This window comes from Pogoniulus pusillus, chromosome 16 (assembly GCF_015220805.1).
Source record: "Pogoniulus pusillus isolate bPogPus1 chromosome 16, bPogPus1.pri, whole genome shotgun sequence".
NCBI lineage: Eukaryota > Metazoa > Chordata > Aves > Piciformes > Lybiidae > Pogoniulus > Pogoniulus pusillus.
In genome coordinates this window covers 23,464,359-23,482,127 of record NC_087279.1, presented here as the reverse complement: position 1 = coordinate 23,482,127, position 17,769 = coordinate 23,464,359, and the positions used below count along the sequence as shown (strand labels likewise).

General features: G+C 51.8%; 1 protein-coding gene across 3 annotated transcripts in view; it reads left to right on the top strand.

The window, feature by feature from the left end:
- Nucleotides 1-17,547, top strand: part of PRICKLE2 (prickle planar cell polarity protein 2) — a 151,312-nt gene extending 133,765 nt beyond the window's left edge. For all 3 annotated transcript variants that reach the window (XM_064157010.1, XM_064157012.1, XM_064157011.1), the window contains 2 exons: nt 886-1,749; nt 15,535-17,547. In XM_064157010.1, coding sequence (XP_064013080.1) covers nt 886-1,749; nt 15,535-16,403 — 1,733 coding nt within the window. In that variant the 3' untranslated portion in view covers nt 16,404-17,547. The remainder of the gene's footprint in view (nt 1-885; nt 1,750-15,534) is intronic.
- Nucleotides 17,548-17,769: the final 222 nt, after the last annotated feature.

Genomic DNA, 17,769 nt, shown 5'->3' with positions numbered 1-17,769 from the left:
GGCCCCTCACCAGCTTTGTTGCCCTTCTCTGGACATGTTCCAGCACCTCAATATCTTTCTTGAATTGAGGGCCCAGAACTGGACACAGTACTCAAGGTGTGGCCTGAGCAGTGCTGAGTACAGGGGAAGAATAACCTCCCTTGTCCTGCTGGCCACACTGCTCCTGATGCAGGCCAGGATGCCAGTATTCAAGGTACAACTTCACTAGTGCTGAGTACAGGGAGAGAGTCACTTCCCTGCTCCTGCTGATACAAGCCAGGATGCTGTTGGACTTCTTGGCCACCCGGGCACATGCTTGGCTCACATTGAGCTGGCTGCTGGCCACCACCCCCAGGTCCTTTTCTGCTGGGCAGACGTAAGAGGGTGCAAGGTGAGGGTGTGCACTCAGATCCCTGGGGCCAGCTCTTTCCACTCAGTTTTGGAGAAGAGGCCCCAGTAGCCAAAATAAAGTTGGGATGAGGCCACGGTGGCAGCGAAGGATAGGGATGTCCTCTGCTCTGTTACAGACATGGCTGAGGCAACACAGATTCCTCAGTGTGGCTCAGTTGGAGGCTTTTTGGTTTGTTGTTTTTTTTTTTAATAGGCAGCATGTTATTGCTTTGACTTCAAGGACTTTATGGTGCACTTCTTGCATTCCTTTACTTTATGGTCGGAAATATCCCCATTTAATTTGAAATAGCTGGAGGCTTGCTTCTGCTGCCTTTCCCCACACTGAGTGACTCCAGAGTGAAGGGCTGCAGCCTGCAAGCAATTAGAAATGGGCTGAACTTCCTGCATCGGAGAAAGCCTGCAGAAGGGCTTTTGAGAGTGGGCCAGCTGCATGTCACTGGCGGGGGCTGCGTGCCACGGACGTGGCAACTGACGCTGCCTGTCTTGCCCCTCAAGGTATCGACCAGGGCCAGATGACGTACGACGGCCAGCACTGGCACGCCACCGAGACCTGCTTCTGCTGCGCGCAGTGCAAGAAGTCCTTGCTGGGGCGACCCTTCCTGCCCAAGCAGGGGCAGATCTTCTGCTCCAGGGCCTGCAGCGTCGGCGATGACCCCAACGGCTCCGACTCCTCCGACTCGGCCTTCCAGAGCGCGCGAGCCAAGGAGTCGCGCCGCAGCGCCAAGATCGGCAAGAACAAGGGGAAGGGCGAGGAAGGGGCGCGCAGCCCATGCAGCCAGCTGCAGGTCACCTCCAACCGCCTCTCCACTGACGTGGACCCACTGTCCCTGCAGATGGACTTGCTGAGCCTGGCTGGCCAGACACCGAGCCTCAACAGGGAGCACTTGTGGAGGAGCCGGGATGAACTCTATCACTATGGGAACAAAATGGAGCAAAGTCAGTCCCAAAGCCCTTTGCAGCTCCTCAGTCAATGCAACATAAGGACCAACTATAACCCCAGCCAGGTCCCGAGCTCGCAGTCGGATTTATGGGCAAAACATTTCAGCAACCCGAAGAGGAGCTCCTCTCTGGCGATGAAGAGCCACAGCGGCAGCTTCATCCAGGACTGCAGAGAGGACTACTATTCGGGGAGGCTTCGCTCGCAGGAGAGCTACAGCGACATGTCCAACCAGAGCTTCCCAGAGACCAGAGGAAGTCTCAACGTCCCCAAGTATGAAGAAGAAGAGGAGGGCGGGATGCCAACGCCACAGTGCCGCACCCGTCACCCCATCAACGCCCTGAAGTTCTCAGAGGACCTGACGCCCACCGAGCAGACTCCCCGTGGCTCCATGGAGTCCCTTGCACTCTCCAATGCGACAGGTAAGTCACTCCAGCTCCTGTCACCCTGTGGCCACCCAGGACCCCCTCTGTGCAGCGAGGTCCCTGGTGCCCCAGATAAGTGCCAAGGCTGGTGTCTTCCCATCATGGGGCTGCTTGACATCTTGGGGACTGCTGCTTGGGCCATGGGCTTGCCTGCCTGGCCCCAGCTTGTCTGGTAGCCCTGCTTGCATGTTTACCAAGGCTTTATAATGTCTGGCCCTTCTGTGTAGCTCAAAACGAGTGCTTTCAAGCTCTTTAATCCTCCGGTTTGTGAAGCACGGGACAAAAATCAAGGCCAGCTGTTATTGCAGTGGCAGATTCCAGCCTTCAGTGCTTGAAGGGCTGCTGTCAGCTGCCCTTGCAGGCTGAAAGTATTGTTAAACGCTTTGAAATGGTCCCTGTTAACCCCTTTTGCATGTTACATAGCCCTCAAGCGTATGACTAGCTCAGATAAATTGCCCCCTCCCTTCCTCTGTGCACGGCTCTTTTTGTCCACTTCCCCAGTCCTCTGGTAGCAACTGCAGGGAAAGATCCTATCAGGCTGAGCCCTTTACTCGTGAGCTCCTCCCCAGGCAATGTTCTTCGGTCCTCTCACCCCAGATGTGTTTGGTTTTCATTGTGTGGCTGCAGGGATGGATGTGCATGCTTGGATATGTCTGTGACAGGGCTGTGGTCTGCCACTGGGCACTGGGGAGACTCAGCCCTGGTGCACACCATCCTCTGTAGCCTGCTGTAGCTTGCATTACTGGGCACCTGTGCTCAGCTGGCACAGCTGTCGCTTGCTCCCCAGTCCCTCAGCAGAAAAGAGAAGGCTGAGCCTGGTTTGCTCCCCAGAAACAGCCTTGTGTTTTCTTTGCTGCTCCCCTGGCTTTCCTCTCCTTCAGCCAGGCACTGCTTGGATTTGGGCAAGTGCCACATCTGCCCCCTGCAAAATGGAGCCCGTTGGTCTTGCTGTCGCCACAAGCAGCTTGTGGGGTGTTTGGTAACCAGTCCCAAGGGCCCCCCATGAGATGCTGGCTCTGCTCTGCCTGGATGGACAAGTTTGCTCTGCTACATGCCGCTCCTGGGTTTCGGTGTGTTTGTTTGGGGAAGCTGCCAGCCCTGTGTCAAGATGTGAACTGCTCTCTGTGTTCAGCCAGGACCTCCCTAACTGGTGAATGGTAGAGCAGGGAGGAGAAAAGAAGCTAATGAGCTGGAGAGTTTTGCTCCAACAGCCTCAGAAATACACAGAGGGAAAACTGACGTAAAATGGTAAGGGAGTTGGGAATTGCTCTGTGAAACAAGGTTTCCCTGGGCAGAACTTCGTGTTTCCAAACCCATTCACATTCCTGAAGGCTTGTGTTGTGTAAATCCCGTTAGTACAAAGAGTCTTGAGCAACACCGGGTTCGGGTGAGCAAGCCCCGAGTGTTGGAGGGGTTGTTGCATGCTTTGGAGCTGAAGTGTATGGGGGATACAGGTCAAGAGACTGGAAACGTGGCAAGGCCTTCCTAGTAGAGTGAAAGTCATTCTGCCTTTCATGCTGGAAAGCCTCTTTTAAAATGCTGGGAGGGAGACCTTCCCAAAGCATCCATCCTCTGTAGGTAGCCGAAGTAGGTGTTTCCTGGGGGGCAGTGCCTGTCTGAACCGCATACTTCTTTCCTGCTTTCTGGAGCAGATGCTCAGCGTGATGGGGCTTGCAATGGCTCCAAGCACTTCCTCTGCAGACTGAGGTGATAACATTTTTATTAATGTGTGAGATTCTAATAATTTTCTGTGCTCTGGGACCTGGCTGAGCACAAGCTGGGGGCACTGCAGCACTAGCAGGCAGCTCCCAAGGGCTGTGTGCACGATTATGGAGGGCACAATTATCATACCATTTAATTGGTAGCATTTTGAGGACAGGAATATTCGGTGACCTGGCCATCATCTGCTCTCATCACCCCTGCAAAGCTTCCCCCCACCACACCTTGAGGGCTGAGCTCACCCCATGCCCTCCTCCCCCAAATATCCCAGCTCTGCTTTGCAAGAAACTCCTGAGCATTCACATATGAGGTCTCTTTGGGCTACTCACACTGCACTGTTGCTCCACCTTATAAAGTGAAATAATTAACACTGCATCCATCCAACATTTTATGGCATCACTGAAAATGTTCTCTTTTTTTATAGGGAGCTGAAGGGCAAACAGTCCCTGACCTGCAGAGCACATGTTGAAAGCTGGTCCCTCCCTGGCAGCAGATTTTGCTGTGATGTTTCTATTAGGACTTAACTACTAATTAGCCAGAGATATCAGTAAAAGTGGATAAAGCTTGGGGTGTGCAGCAGCAGTCCCTGTCCTCTGGCTAAGAGGCTTCCTCCTGTGAACAGCTATTGTCCCTGCAATGGTTGTTATGCATTCAGTGCTGGACCAGGGGGTCTCCCACTGAGTGGGTCAATATCTCTGTGACCCCAAGCGCCCTGCAAGACATAAGGTTTTCACCTTACTAAGCAGGCTCTTCTTAATCACTTTAAACCCAGTTCCTTATGGGTTATTGGAGGGGTGTGACACCTTGTCAATCCTGGGGACTTCCCTCATGGTGCTGGGTTGTCTCACCACGGGTAGCAGTGCACTAGCAGGCACCTGAATCGTAGAGGTGGCTGTGACCCTCCTTGTGCTCGGGGTCAGGGTTTGAATTGGATGGAAGTGTCTCTGCTGTCTTCTGGTTTGCGCTTGTGTAATTGCTGCAAATGCTGATGTGATTTAAAGATGTGCTCTGGCACAAGGCACAGTTTCCTGCTGGTGGAGGGAATTTCTCCTTTCCTCCTCCTGCATTTGTTTGACAAATCCCTTTTCTGCCACCAACTGAAGGCAGTGACTCTGTGGCTTTGCTGTGGGTTTGTGTTTTCTTAGCACCTGAATGGCAGCTTTAGAAATCAGGCTGTGGTCTGAGTGCTACAGGCTGCAGCCCCCTGGCTGCACCACAAAGTCAGACTAACTGAAACAACAAATACACCCAGAAAGCCTTTCCTCCAGAAAATGCTGCCCTTACAGTGCTCCACTTCCAGCACTGGACTTACTGGCTTCCTGATATGTCTGCTACTGCTTTTGAAGTTCATTGATTCTAAGACATATGAAATGTGCTTCAGAGGTGTCAGAGTGTGACTTCATGTCTAAGGGAGAGACAAATGCATTGAGAGATACTAAATAGAGCAAAGGGAACTGCAGGTTGCCAGTCCATACCAACGGAGTGTTTTGAATGAGCTTATCAAGCTCGAGGAGGGAAGATTGAGACTGGAGATGAGGAAGAAATTCTTCCCAGTGAGGAGACACTGGAAAAGGTTGCTCAAGACAGGCCTGGATGCCCCCTTCCTCGAAGTGTTCAGGTCCAGGTTGGATGAGGTCTCGAACAATCTGGTCTGGCAGAAGGTGTCCCTGCCCATGGCATGGGGGTTGGGACTGGATGATCTTAAAGATCTCTTCCAACCCAACTCACTCTGTGTTCTGTGATTCTGTGATACCCTCCAAATCTCCAGTGGGATGAGATTGAACAAGGCCAAGGGCAGGGTCCTACACTTTGGCAAGAACAACTCCAAGCAGTGCTACAGGCTGGGGACAGAGTGGCTGAGAGCAGCCAGGCAGAGAGGGACCTGGGGGGATACTGGTAGAGAGTAGCTGAAGATGAGGCAGCAGTGTGCCCAGGTGGGCAGCAGAGCCAATGGCATCCTGGCCTGGCTCAGGAGCAGTGTGGGCAGCAGGACAAGGGAGGTTCTTGTGCCCCTGTGCTCAGCACTGCTCAGGCCACACCTTGAGTGCTGTGTCCAGTTCTGGGCTCCTCCATTCAAGAGAGATGTTGAGGTGCTGGAAGGTGTCCAGTGAAGGGCAGCAAGGCTGGGGAGGGGCCTGGAGCACAGCCCTGTGAGGAGAGGCTGAGGGAGCTGGGGGTGTGCAGCCTGCAGAAGAGGAGGCTGAGGGCAGAGCTCATTGCTGTCTGCAGCTCCCTGAAGGGAGGCTGTAGCCAGGTGGGGTTGGTCCCTTCTGCCAGGCAAGCAGCAACAGAACAAGGGGACACAGTGTGAAGTTGTGGCAGGGGAGGTCTAGGCTGTGTGTTAGGAGGAAGCTGTTGTCAGAGAGAGTGATTGGCATTGGAATGGGCTGCCCAGGGAGGTGGTGGAGTCGCTGTGCCTGGAGGTGTTGAAGTGAAGCCTGGCTGGGGCACTTAGTGCCATGGTCTGGTTGACTGTCCAGGGCTGGGTGCTAGGTTGGACTGGCTGATCTTGGAGGTCTCTTCCAACTTGGTTGATTCTGTGATTCCATGAACTTCTTGGAGACTGGGTTCTCCTCCTGCCCAGTGTGGCCATCAGAAGAAAAAGCAAAGATCTCCCAGCACATTTTCCAAGCAAACTCATTTTTTATGATTTTATATTATCTTCTTATATTTTATTTCCTTTGGCTGCTTTTTTCATTCCTTTTTTTTTTTTTAATGACATTGGTAACACTAAACTGTGGGTGCTGGAGCAGTGGTTTGGTAACACTCTGAACTGTGGATGCTGTAGCAGTGCTTTGGTAACACTCTAAACTGTGGATGCTGTAGCAGCGGTTTGGTAACACTCTAAACTGTGGATGCTGTAGCAGTGGTTTGGTAACACTCTAAACTGTGGATGCTGTAGCAGTGCTTTGGTAACACTCTAAACTGTGGATGCTGTAGCAGCGGTTTGGTAACACTCTAAACTGTGGATGCTGTAGCAGCGGTTTGGTAACACTCTAAACTGTGGATGCTGGGGCAGTGCTTTGGTAACACTCTAAACTGTGGATGCTGTAGCAGTGCTTTGGTAACACTCTAAACTGTGGATGCTGGAGCAGTGCTTTGGTAACACTCTAAACCGTGGCTGCTGTAGCAGTGCTTTGGTAACACTCTAAACTGTGGATGCTGTAGCAGCGGTTTGGTAACACTCTAAACTGTGGATGCTGTAGCAATGGTTTGGTAACACTCTAAACTGTGGATGCTGTAGCAGCGGTTTGGTAACACTCTAAACTGTGGATGCTGTAGCAGCGGTTTGGTAACACTCTAAACTGTGGATGCTGTAGCAATGGTTTGGTAACACTCTAAACTGTGGATGCTGTAGCAGCGGTTTGGTAACACTCTAAACTGTGGATGCTGTAGCAATGGTTTGTTAACACTCTAAACTGTGGATGCTGTAGCAATGGTTTGGTAACACTCTAAACTGTGGATGCTGTAGCAGTGCTTTGGTAACACTCTAAACTGTGGATGCTGTAGCAGCGGTTTGGTAACACTCTAAACTGTGGATGCTGTAGCAATGGTTTGGTAACACTCTAAACTGTGGATGCTGTAGCAGCGGTTTGGTAACACTCTAAACTGTGGATGCTGTAGCAGCGGTTTGGTAACACTCTAAACTGTGGATGCTGGGGCAGTGCTTTGGTAACACTCTAAACTGTGGATGCTGTAGCAGTGCTTTGGTAACACTCTAAACTGTGGATGCTGTAGCAGTGCTTTGGTAACACTCTAAACTGTGGATGCTGTAGCAGCGGTTTGGTAACACTCTAAACTGTGGATGCTGTAGCAATGGTTTGTTAACACTCTAAACTGTGGATGCTGTAGCAGCGGTTTGGTAACACTCTAAACTGTGGATGCTGTAGCAATGGTTTGGTAACACTCTAAACTGTGGATGCTGTAGCAATGGTTTGGTAACACTCTAAACTGTGGATGCTGTAGCAGTGCTTTGGTAACACTCTAAACTGTGGATGCTGGAGCAGTGGTTTGGTAACACTCTAAACTGTGGATGCTGGAGCTATGTTTACCTCATGGCTCCATTCATTAAGCAATCAGAACAATGCTGAGAGTTAGTTTGTCAAGGAAGCTTTACTCATGAGGAGGAACCTGATCTTCTCAGAGGTTAATCACTTCCCCAAAGATGCTTGGTCCATCCAGCCCTGCTCCCAGTGCTTGTGCTCTGCCTGGCTCTCCTTGTGCTCCCACTGCCCTCTGCAAAAGTTTTGCAGGGGCTGTATGTGCCCATTGGCTGAATTAGCAATCAAGAGCTGATCTCTGCTGATTCCAAGCAGTCATTTCTACAAAAAGCCAGCTGGTCAAATAACCACTTGAGAAAGTACCCGAGGGCTGAATGTTATTCCCTGGGAACAGTCTTTTTGTGTGCAGCTTGCAGAGGGCAGGAGTGCTTTGGAGCAGAAGTCATGTTGAGCAGTGACACTGTTGTATTGAAAAGGAGAAATAGAATTTAAGTATTCCTTGAGAGAAAAGGAGTCTTGGTGAGGGTAAGAGCCTCATCTGTCACAGGCATTAATCCAGGGAATGAGAGGTGGCAAACTGGCAGGATGGAATGCAATTTCATGTGTATGACACACATTTCTCCTGTCATTTGGGTGCTGGTTATACCCAAAGGCCCCATCCAGCTTGGTTTTCCAGGACTAAACAGCAACTGGGATATACCCAGAAAGCACAGGGGAAAAAAACTCTTTGGAATGTGTGTATGAGTCAGTCCTGATCCTCTTGTGTCTGGGTTGCAGTCACCTGATGGTATTATCTGTTTCTAGTGCCCTTTTCTTTCTCTGCCCAAGGAGGAGCTGGAAGGGTGGGGAGATGAAGAAAGAACCCTGTTTGTCAAGGCCAAGGTGGTATTTTCCAGAGAAGCATCCTATAGCCCAGGCCCTCCCATGCTGAGGGCTCACATCCTATAGCCCAGGCCCTCCCATGCTGAGGGCTGAGGAACAGCTCCTGAACACCCTCAGAGGTGACAGTGAGGGGTTCAGAGTCTGGTGGCTGGCGTTGTCTCCATGTCCTCAGTGGCACTACGTCCTGTGGCTGCTCCTCAGCCTTCTGACTAGACACTGCAAGCAGTGGTGATGCCATTGGGGGAGCTGCAGGGGTGCTTCTAGGTTCAAATGCAACCCCTTTCCCTGGCAGCACCCGTGTAGGGATGCTGGCAACCAAGGGACTGACTGGTTGGGAAATACCCCCTGACTCCCTCGGGATGGCACTGGGGGCACACTTTGGGAGGCTGCCAGCATCATGACCCAGTTGGCCAAGTGCTGTTTTCCCCTGAACTGTTTACTTTCCATGATTTCCACTTACGTAAGAGTTCTGCTTTATTTCTACACACCCCGAGGCCACTCCAAAGTGGGATGAGGCTGAGCTATAAACAAAACTCTGGGCAGGCTGTTTCTCCATAAGTTCCTTTTTAGTTCTCCAGGTTGAACTTGAAATAAACCCTTTCTCAGGAGTGGTGAGGACATGCCTGCCTGGTGCTGTGGGAGAGAGAAATCTCTGACACAAAGGGACTGGACATGAGAGATGCTGCACTGTCCTGTCCTGTGCCTCCACAGCTGCCACTTAAACATTGGCTCTTAGAGAATCATGGAATCATTTTGATTTGAAGAGAACATTAAGATCACTGAGTCAGAACAAAAACCCAGCACTGCCAAGTCCACCACTAACTATGTCCCTAAGTACCACATCTACACAACCTTCTAAATGCCTCCAGGCATGGTGACTCCACCACTTCCCTGGGCAGTCTGTCCCAGGGCTTTGCAACCTTTTTAGTGAAGGCATTTCTCCTAACAGAATCATAGAATCAGAGAGGTTGGAAGAGACTTCCAAGATCATCCCAACCTAATACTCAACCTAAACCACCCCTGGCACAACTTGAGGCCATTTCCTCACACAGCGCCTCAGTGTCTTTCTTGTATTGAAGGGGTCAAAACTGAACCTGGTATTGGAGGTGTGGTCAGCGATGATTACAGGAGCGTTCTCACCTCCTAGTCCTGATGGCCACACTTAATGCTGATACAAGCCAGGATGCAGTTGGCACACTGCTGGCTCCTAGTCAGCCAGATGGTGACCAGCACCCCAGGCCCTTTTTCACTGGGCAGCTTTCCAGCCACTCTTCCCCAGGCCTGCAGTGCTGCCTGTCTGGGCTGAGTGCAGGAATAGACACCAACTCGAGGCTCAGGTGGTGAGGATCCGTGATGCACAGCTACGTGCACACTGCGCTCAGTGTAAAGGCAAGAAACAAGCATCAGCACAGGCGTGGTTGTTTGCCGTGTCCTAACCCCAAGCGTTCTGTGCCTCCGTGCCGGGGTGAATCAGGCGATGCTGTCTGTGGCGCGATGCTGGCCGCAGCGGAGCCTCACCTCATGTCTGCGCAGCTTCACAGGGAGTTTGCTTTAATGGGGGCTGGGAGCCGTTTCTCCTCACGGGGGGGCTCCACTCCAGCCTCACGCCAGCGTAGCTGCTCTCTGTGGCCCCTCTGCTGTCGTTTGCCAAGTGGTTTAATAATTCATAATTAATGTAACTTGCAGCCCTGCTCCAGCAAAGCACACGGAGAGATGTCAGTGCCTCCAGGTGCTTTGTCGTGGCAGGGTCGTAGCCGTGATGCTCAGGAGGAATATCTCCGTGCTGTCACTTTGTGTACTTGGTTCTTATCTCCCTTTGCAGTGGTTTATGTGATAAAGACAGTTCTTAGTAGGGGTGGGGAAGAACTTCAGAATCACAGGCTCACAGGATGTTAGGGGTTGGAAGGGACCCAAGCAGATCATCGAGCCCAACCCCCCTGCCAGAGCAGGACAAACCTATCTAACACAGATCACAGAGGAACACATCCAGACAGGCCTGGAAAGGCTCCAGAGAAGGAGACCCCACAACCTCTCTGGGGAGTCTGTTCCAGTGCTCTGGGACCCTTACAGTAAAGAAGCTCCCCCTTGTGTTGAGGCAGAACCTCTTTTGCTGCAACTTACACCCATTGCTGCTTGTCCTGTCCCAGGGAGCAGTGAGCAGAGCCTGTCCCCCACCTCCTGGCAGCCCTCAGATACTTATAAACATTTATCAAATCCCCTCTCAGTCTTCTCCAGACTAAAAAGCCCCAGGGCCCTCAGCCTGGATAGTACAGGATGTTGGTAGCAAACCTGAACGTTAACCAGAAACCTGCTTTGTGTCCCTGGCACTAACCAGCTCGAGGTTTGTATCAGAACGTCTGCAGATGAGCTGCAGCTTTCCCTTGTGTCCATCTGAAAGCATTCCCGTGGCTCGGGGGTGAAATATATTGAGGCTGGCAGCTTCAGGCAGCGGAGAATGGCAGCGAAATTACCTGCTGCGTCCACATGTCCCACAGTCCTGGCTCCAGGCTGGCCATGGCACAGGTCATGCCCACAGCAGTGGGTGCCATTGCCCCTCTTCTGGTGCAGAAGTCTCTGCAGCAGCCACCAACAGATGCGCTTGGTGTCTCAGAGCATCATCTGGCAGAATGCTGGTGGGGTCAGCACATCACCGCTCTGCCTTTGTGCCCTTGGTGATGTGTAACAGCCATCCTTTGCCACAGGATGGGCTCCTTCCCCTCTGGATGGCCTCGGGAAACAGATTCTCAGGTTTCCTTGTTAGAAAAAAAATCACTGCTGCGTGGTGAGGTCTCCGCTCACACTCTTTCTTCCAGGTTAGAAGTCACTTGGGTTATTAGCTGCATTCCCAGATGAAACACTTCATTAGGAAGGAGCTGCAGTGGCTGTAAATAAATACTGGTAACTCAAGAAAATTGGGTCTCAATGTACTGGTGTAGCTCTGAAGTGGCAGGGACCGCAGGAGAGGAGGGCTGATGCCAGCTTCACCGCTGGAGAGCTCGGAGCCACGGTGCCTGTGCCTGGACATTCACTGCCTTTGGGTGCCTGGGAAACCCTTCAGTGCTGGAGCCTGTGATTGCACAGGAAGAGTTTTCTTTTCCAGCTGAAATTTTCCTTGCAGGCCTGGAGAATGATGTACTCTTCACATTTTTTACTGTGTTTGAAAGCTGCTATTATATCCCCATCAACCTTCTCTTCTCTAGACTAAACAACCCCTCTGCTCTTTCAAACTTTATTCCTAGGTTCTATTTTCTAGATGAATTTTTTTAGGCAGTTAGTTATTTCTGTCCTCTGAACTCACTGCAGTCAGACTGGAGGCCTCCTGGCTTCTTCCCACTATGCATCGCTGAGGCTTTGTGGCTCTGCAGAATGGAGCAGGATCACTTAGGGAGCTTTGAAACACTAATCTGGGCCTAACTCCCACTCCTGATGCTTTTCACTTTGCAGCGGTGTAAATGTAAAGTTAATCCTGGAGGTACATTTGTGTTTTGCACAGGTTAGAAGTTACATCCTCAACCTGGTAACTAGTTTGGTCACCCCAAGTGCCATGCAGAGCTTCTAATGCCTTCAGTGATGCTGTAAAAGCACAGCTTTGCTCCTCAGTAGGTGGAAGCAATCCTTCTTTGCCACCATGAGCACATAAAACCGAGTTTTCCTGATTCCCTACCACACAGCTTGTTGGTTCATTTGCTAATGTGGCCCCCAAGAAAAGACTTGTGCACATGCAGTCTGCTAGATCTTCCTGAGAAGAGGCGTTTAAACCTCAGCAAGGAGCATTTCCCACTGTTGTTTGGAGAAATTAAGGCACTGGGTCTTGGGGCGGCTCTGCTGCAGCCTCCTGAGCACAAGCTCCATCCCTCCCTGAGCTTCATGTGCTGGTGGTGTACGTGCTCTGTGCTGGATTCCTCTTACAACTGACATTTTCCCAGGGATTCAAGATCTTAAAACGTGTGTGCTTAATTATAATCAGGCTGTCTGGATGAACAGCCAGAAACGTCCCCTGGACCTAATAATGGCTGATTAAAAGTTGTGCTGCGAGCGTGAGCCGCGCATGTACCACAGGCTCCTCAGTGCCGGCTAGGGAAAAAGACAGAGCTACTCACAGTGTCTGCCCGAGGTGTGTGTCCAAGGGTCTGGAAACACCCGTTCTGCAGAAACTACATCTGTGAAGCACTGGCTCTTCCTTTCCAAACGCCTCTCTCCAGGCACTTGGGAGGAGGATTTGGTTCTCACTGGACGCAGGACAAGAGGAGGAGGGCGCCGGGACCTGTGGGTAGCATCTGATGCGGCTGGCTGTGCACCGGGAGCACAGCAGCAGCTCGCCCCATGGCCCTGCAAGGCAGGGCAAGGTCTGCCCCTTTGAAAGGATGCTGCCACAGCCAGGCTGCTGGCACTGCAGAAGCATCCCCTGGTGTTTGGAGCTCCGCTCATGCACAGCACCGTCGTGCTCTTGTTGCAGAGCTGCGCTGGCTCTTGATGAAGGGTTGCGTAAATGTCACCGAGGGCTCATTTTCCTTGGCGTCGGCTATCGCCTGACAGGTCTGATTAAGGCCACGTTCGGCTGTCAGCGGCCGTGATTCACGTTCGGGTCAGCTCCCCTGGCAATCCCATTGTTATTCCTGCTTTTCAGGAGGTCTTTGTGCGTGTTACCGAGCTGCGTTTTCCTCTTGGCGGCTGCTGGGCTCTTCTGCAGTGGCACAGAGGGCACAGGGGGAGCAGTACCTGGGTGTGACAGGCGACATCCCTGGGAACAAAGGCAGAAAACGATGGCTGTAGAAGGGAGGCGGTGTGCACGCACGGCAATTGCTCGATCCCGTGGCAGAAGCAGGGAGCAGAGGCGGGCAGGTCCTTGGAGGGGATGGGGAGCCTGCATAGGACTGTTCCCAAAGGATGGATGGTAGGGTTGAGTTAGCTTGCTCAAGGTCACCGTGGCCCAGGGAAAAAGGCATGAAGCTGATTTGAAAAGTGCATCCTTTTCAAAACGAAACGTGGCTTTGACTTTTATTTTAACCCAGACCCTCCCTTTTACTACAGTGTTCAGGGATAACTTTCGCTTTGGCTTCCTCTGTAACCTGAAGCTCCTGAAACAGCCCCATTAACAGCAGCAAGACAAAGGAGCAGAGACAAATGTCTGCCCTGGCTGGGACTCAGGGAGCAAAGCCAAATCATGCAAGTGGCTTCTGCTCGAGTGCTAAAGCTCTCCCTGGTGTCACTGAGGGGAGGGCTTGGGAAACCTTGCCCATCTTTGCAGAATCTGTTGATCTTTATAAGACTGAGTCCAAAGAACGCCTGAAGCAGCTCATGAGCAGGGTCGGTGAGAGCAGCCCTTGTTCTTGTTCAGGTTTGGCAGGCAGCAGCTGACGCTGAAGGAGCTGAGCTCTTGCTGAAATGTAAGCAGCTTTTATTAAGGGAAAAGAGAAGTTTATTCTTGAATTGTGGGCTGGGCTGTTGGCTTTCTAAATTCATTGACAAAGCCATAAATTCTGGGTGATTGCATAAGGGCCGTGCGTCATGTTGGAGATCCTGCTGATGGTGCACAGCTCTCCGCGCTTGGGCTGCACTGGGAGGTTGTCGGAGAGGGACGGGGAGAGGAGTGCCAAAGCAAACGCTCTGCATTTGATTTGGGATGAAATGGATTTCCTCTGAGTAGCTTGTGAAATGTTGGCCTGAGCTGGCAGTGCACACACTGACTGCTGCTGGTTGCCAAGCCAACGTGGGGGGAGTCAGAAAATAGATAGAAAACCCCCAGCAAACAGCCCAAGGACTGGGGCGACGTGGGGGGTGCATTGAGGTTCTTGTTGATGGGCAGGTGCCGCACACACCCCACTTCTCTGCTGCCAGGGGAAGCTTCCTGGGGTGGAAGAGAGCACTTTGCTTGAGCTCAGGGCTGGTTGGCACATGGGAGACACCCAATGGGCCACCTTCATGAGCAGGGCAGCCTGTCAAGCTGGAGCTGGTGTTCCCGGCTCCTGTCCATGTGCAGCCCCTGGGTTTTATCTCCAGAGGCAGCCTGATCCTCCTGCTGGCCCACTGCTTACAGTGAGCTCCAGCGCACTCCCTGGAGCTTGGGTGTTCCCTTGCCTTCAATACCTGACTGCATGCACACAGCCAAGGCTGCCCTGTCAGTCCTCCTACGGGTGTGTCGTGGGTTTTTGTCTAAGAGCCTGACAGACCAACGTTAGTTTACTTCAGTCTTTTTCCAGGGATGAAGGGCAGTCAAATAATACATCTCTCACTGAACTGGAGAAGAAAATACAGAGAGGTTGTACCTTAAAACATGCAGGAAATGATAAGGCATACGTGAAACCTCAACCCCTAATACAGATACAAGCTACATAAGAATTCCCCAAAACCTTCCCCCCAGCCAAACCAAAACCACCAAAACCTTGCTGCTCATTTTCTCCCATCCCCCACTGTCTCCAAGTTTAAGCCCCCAGTGGGACTGATTCACTGTGGCTCATGGCCTTGAAGGCCACAGCCTACCACAGGGTACTCCTATACAGGTACTTAGTTACCCAGATAAGGATCCCTCTGGAGAGCTCCAAAGGCAGGGAGAAAAGAGAGCAAAGCGACTTTGCCGCTTACTTGTAGAGTGTTTGCAGGATTGTGAGGTTGAATAACATAATTGTGATGTCCAGGGGCAACCAGTTTGGATCTTTTCAGGAAGTCTGGGATAACCTGGAGCCCCTCAAACCACAACAGGGAGACCCGCACGATGGCGACATGCCTGAAGCAGTCAGTGGCCCATCTTCAGTTGCCCCTGACGTTGTTCAGTCCCTCGAAATACGTTGTCATTGTACGAGTTGTGGGTGCAGGATCATGGCACCCTCAGCATGCAGGAGGCCTCGGGTTACCTCTGATGCATGATTTCCCCCTGGCACCACCAGTTATTCCTATCAAGTTGCAGACAGTGTAGGCATATGGGAAGGAAGTTGTGAAAAGCAGCTTGGAGTCCAACTCAAAACACCTTAAATTGGTGTCACTTCCCCACAGGAGGAACTGCCTGCTCTCAGAAAAAAATACCACCTTCTTGAGAGGGCTCTTCAGGACAGCGTTTAAAGCATTGGGTTATTTTTTAACACAGAAGTCTTGCACGGATTGCAACCTTCTCCCTGCAGCTCTGCTGGGAGAAAATTCTCCTTTTTAACTCTCTTTTGTCTCCCTTTCCCTTTTTCCCGCAAAGGCCTCTCAGCAGATGGCGGAGCCAAGCGCCAGGAGCACCTCTCCAGGTTCTCGATGCCTGACCTGAGCAAAGACTCAGGCATGAACGTCTCAGAGAAGATGAGCAACATGGGGACGCTGAACTCCTCCATGCAGTTCCGAAGCGCCGAGTCCGTCCGCAGCCTGCTCTCGGCGCAGCAGTACCAGGACATGGAGCCAAACCTTCACAACCTGGCCAGCCCCCTCGGGTACCGAGAGCGACCGTCGCATGGGCGCATGCACCAGAGCTTTGACTACGGGAGCGGGGTGCCCGGGGGCAATCTGGGGGTGCAGGAGGTCTCGAGGCATGCCCCCATGAGCGAGCGCACGCGCCGGCGAACTAACCTGCGAGACGACGACCGGCACTACCGCCCGCACCGGCCCCGGCGCTCCCGCCGCTCCCGCTCGGATAACGCCTTGCACCTGGCCAGCGAGCAGTGCTACCGCCTGAAGGAGAGACCCTCAATGCGAGCCAGGGAGGACTACGACCAGTTTATGCACCAGAGGAGCTGCAGAGAGACGATGGAGCAGGGTCCCCGCAGGGATGTCTACGGCCACTGTCCCCGGACAGTGTCGGATCTCGCCTTGCAGAACCACTTGGGCGAGCGATGGGGCCCCTACTTCGCCGAGTACGACTGGTGCTCGACCTGCTCCTCCTCTTCGGAGTCTGACAACGAGGGATATTTCCTTGGGGAGCCAATTCCCCAACCTGCACGCCTGCGGTACGTGACCAGCGAGGAGCTCCTGCACAAGTACGGCTCCTACAGCATGCCCAAGTCTTCCACGCTGAGTGCCAGGGGACAGTTGCACAGCCGGAAAAGACAGAAGAGCAAAAACTGTGTCATATCCTAATAGCATCCTTGCCAGGCACCTTGGGAGAATGGCAGTGACCCCACGAACTTGCACTGGTTTAGATCATGTAAGCGCTTTTGTTGCAACAGACAGGAAAACAAAAGAGACCTGAAGGGTAGGGATTTGCAAGGAGGTTGCAGACTGGCTTCTATAAAGAGTCATGATCCTGGGCACGGTGAATACGTTTTGCACATCTTCCTTTGGAGAAGAGAATGATAACAAACAGAGAGTTCACTTTAGCCTGTACTATTTACCCAGTAGTTTTCCCTCTTTCCCCTCCCTTTTGCCTTCTGCCTCCCTTTTGCGTTGCGTCTGTCCGTGCGTTTGGGGTCGTTGACTCTCGGCATCGGTTTGCTGGTAGCTTTTTGCTTTCCGCCGCGTTGTTGTCTCCCGTTAGCCATGCTGGTAGGTGGTTTGTCTCTGAGACGGGGTAGGAGCCTAAGTTATTTCCATGGTCGTTGTAAATGCAATGTAAATGAGAGTTTGGAGAAAATATTTTTGTATTTTGTAATAATCAGAGGAATTTCTATATCTTAGGAGTCACTGGGAAAACGCATGCACAGCCAGAGTTGTTGTCAGCCAGAGCTAACCAAACACCACTCTTAGACACACACAACCCCCCCTCCAACACACACCCCTTTTCCATTTAACCATCCAATCCCTTATGTGTATCAATGAGAGTTTCAGTTGTGATTTGTTTTGGGGGGGGGGGGAGGGGGTGTTTAACCCTTTCTCCTCTTCGTTTGTTTTGATCCTAGTAAATAAAGAGAACATTTTCTGATCCATTGAATCTTGGAAGAGGCCTCGGTGGCACTTTGAAGCCTGTGCTTTCCAGGCCTGCTCCATCAGTCAGATACAAGAATCCTGACAGCTGCAAAAGGGACTTGATTTTATTTTTTTCTTTCCCTTTTATTTCCTCCCTTTTTTTTTCCCCCCATTATTAAGTAGGAAAGAACAGAACTACCAAATGCCTGCAACAGTTGTAAATGACCAAAGCCAGAGAAGGGATTTCACACCTCTGTAGAGAATGCTGAAGTTACTCAACGTTGAACTATTATTTGGAGTAAATAAAAGTGTTAATGGTGCAATTGTGTGATGTCAGCATGACGTTGTTTTGAATATAGACTTGTCTTATGGTGCTCTAGTCTCCTGGGTTATGTTAACTGCTGTTCATTACCAAGTGGAAGTCTCAGTATTGCCTACTGCCTAACATGTAAGAGAATGACTGCAGCCTGCTCCCCACAGGTCTCATCCTGCCCTGGCGAGATACCTTCATCCCCACGAGGGGTCTGTCCCCTGGGAGGGCTCAGCCCCACAGCATCCTCGCCGTGGCACAGCACTCTGAAGCAGGGCTCAGCTGTATTGT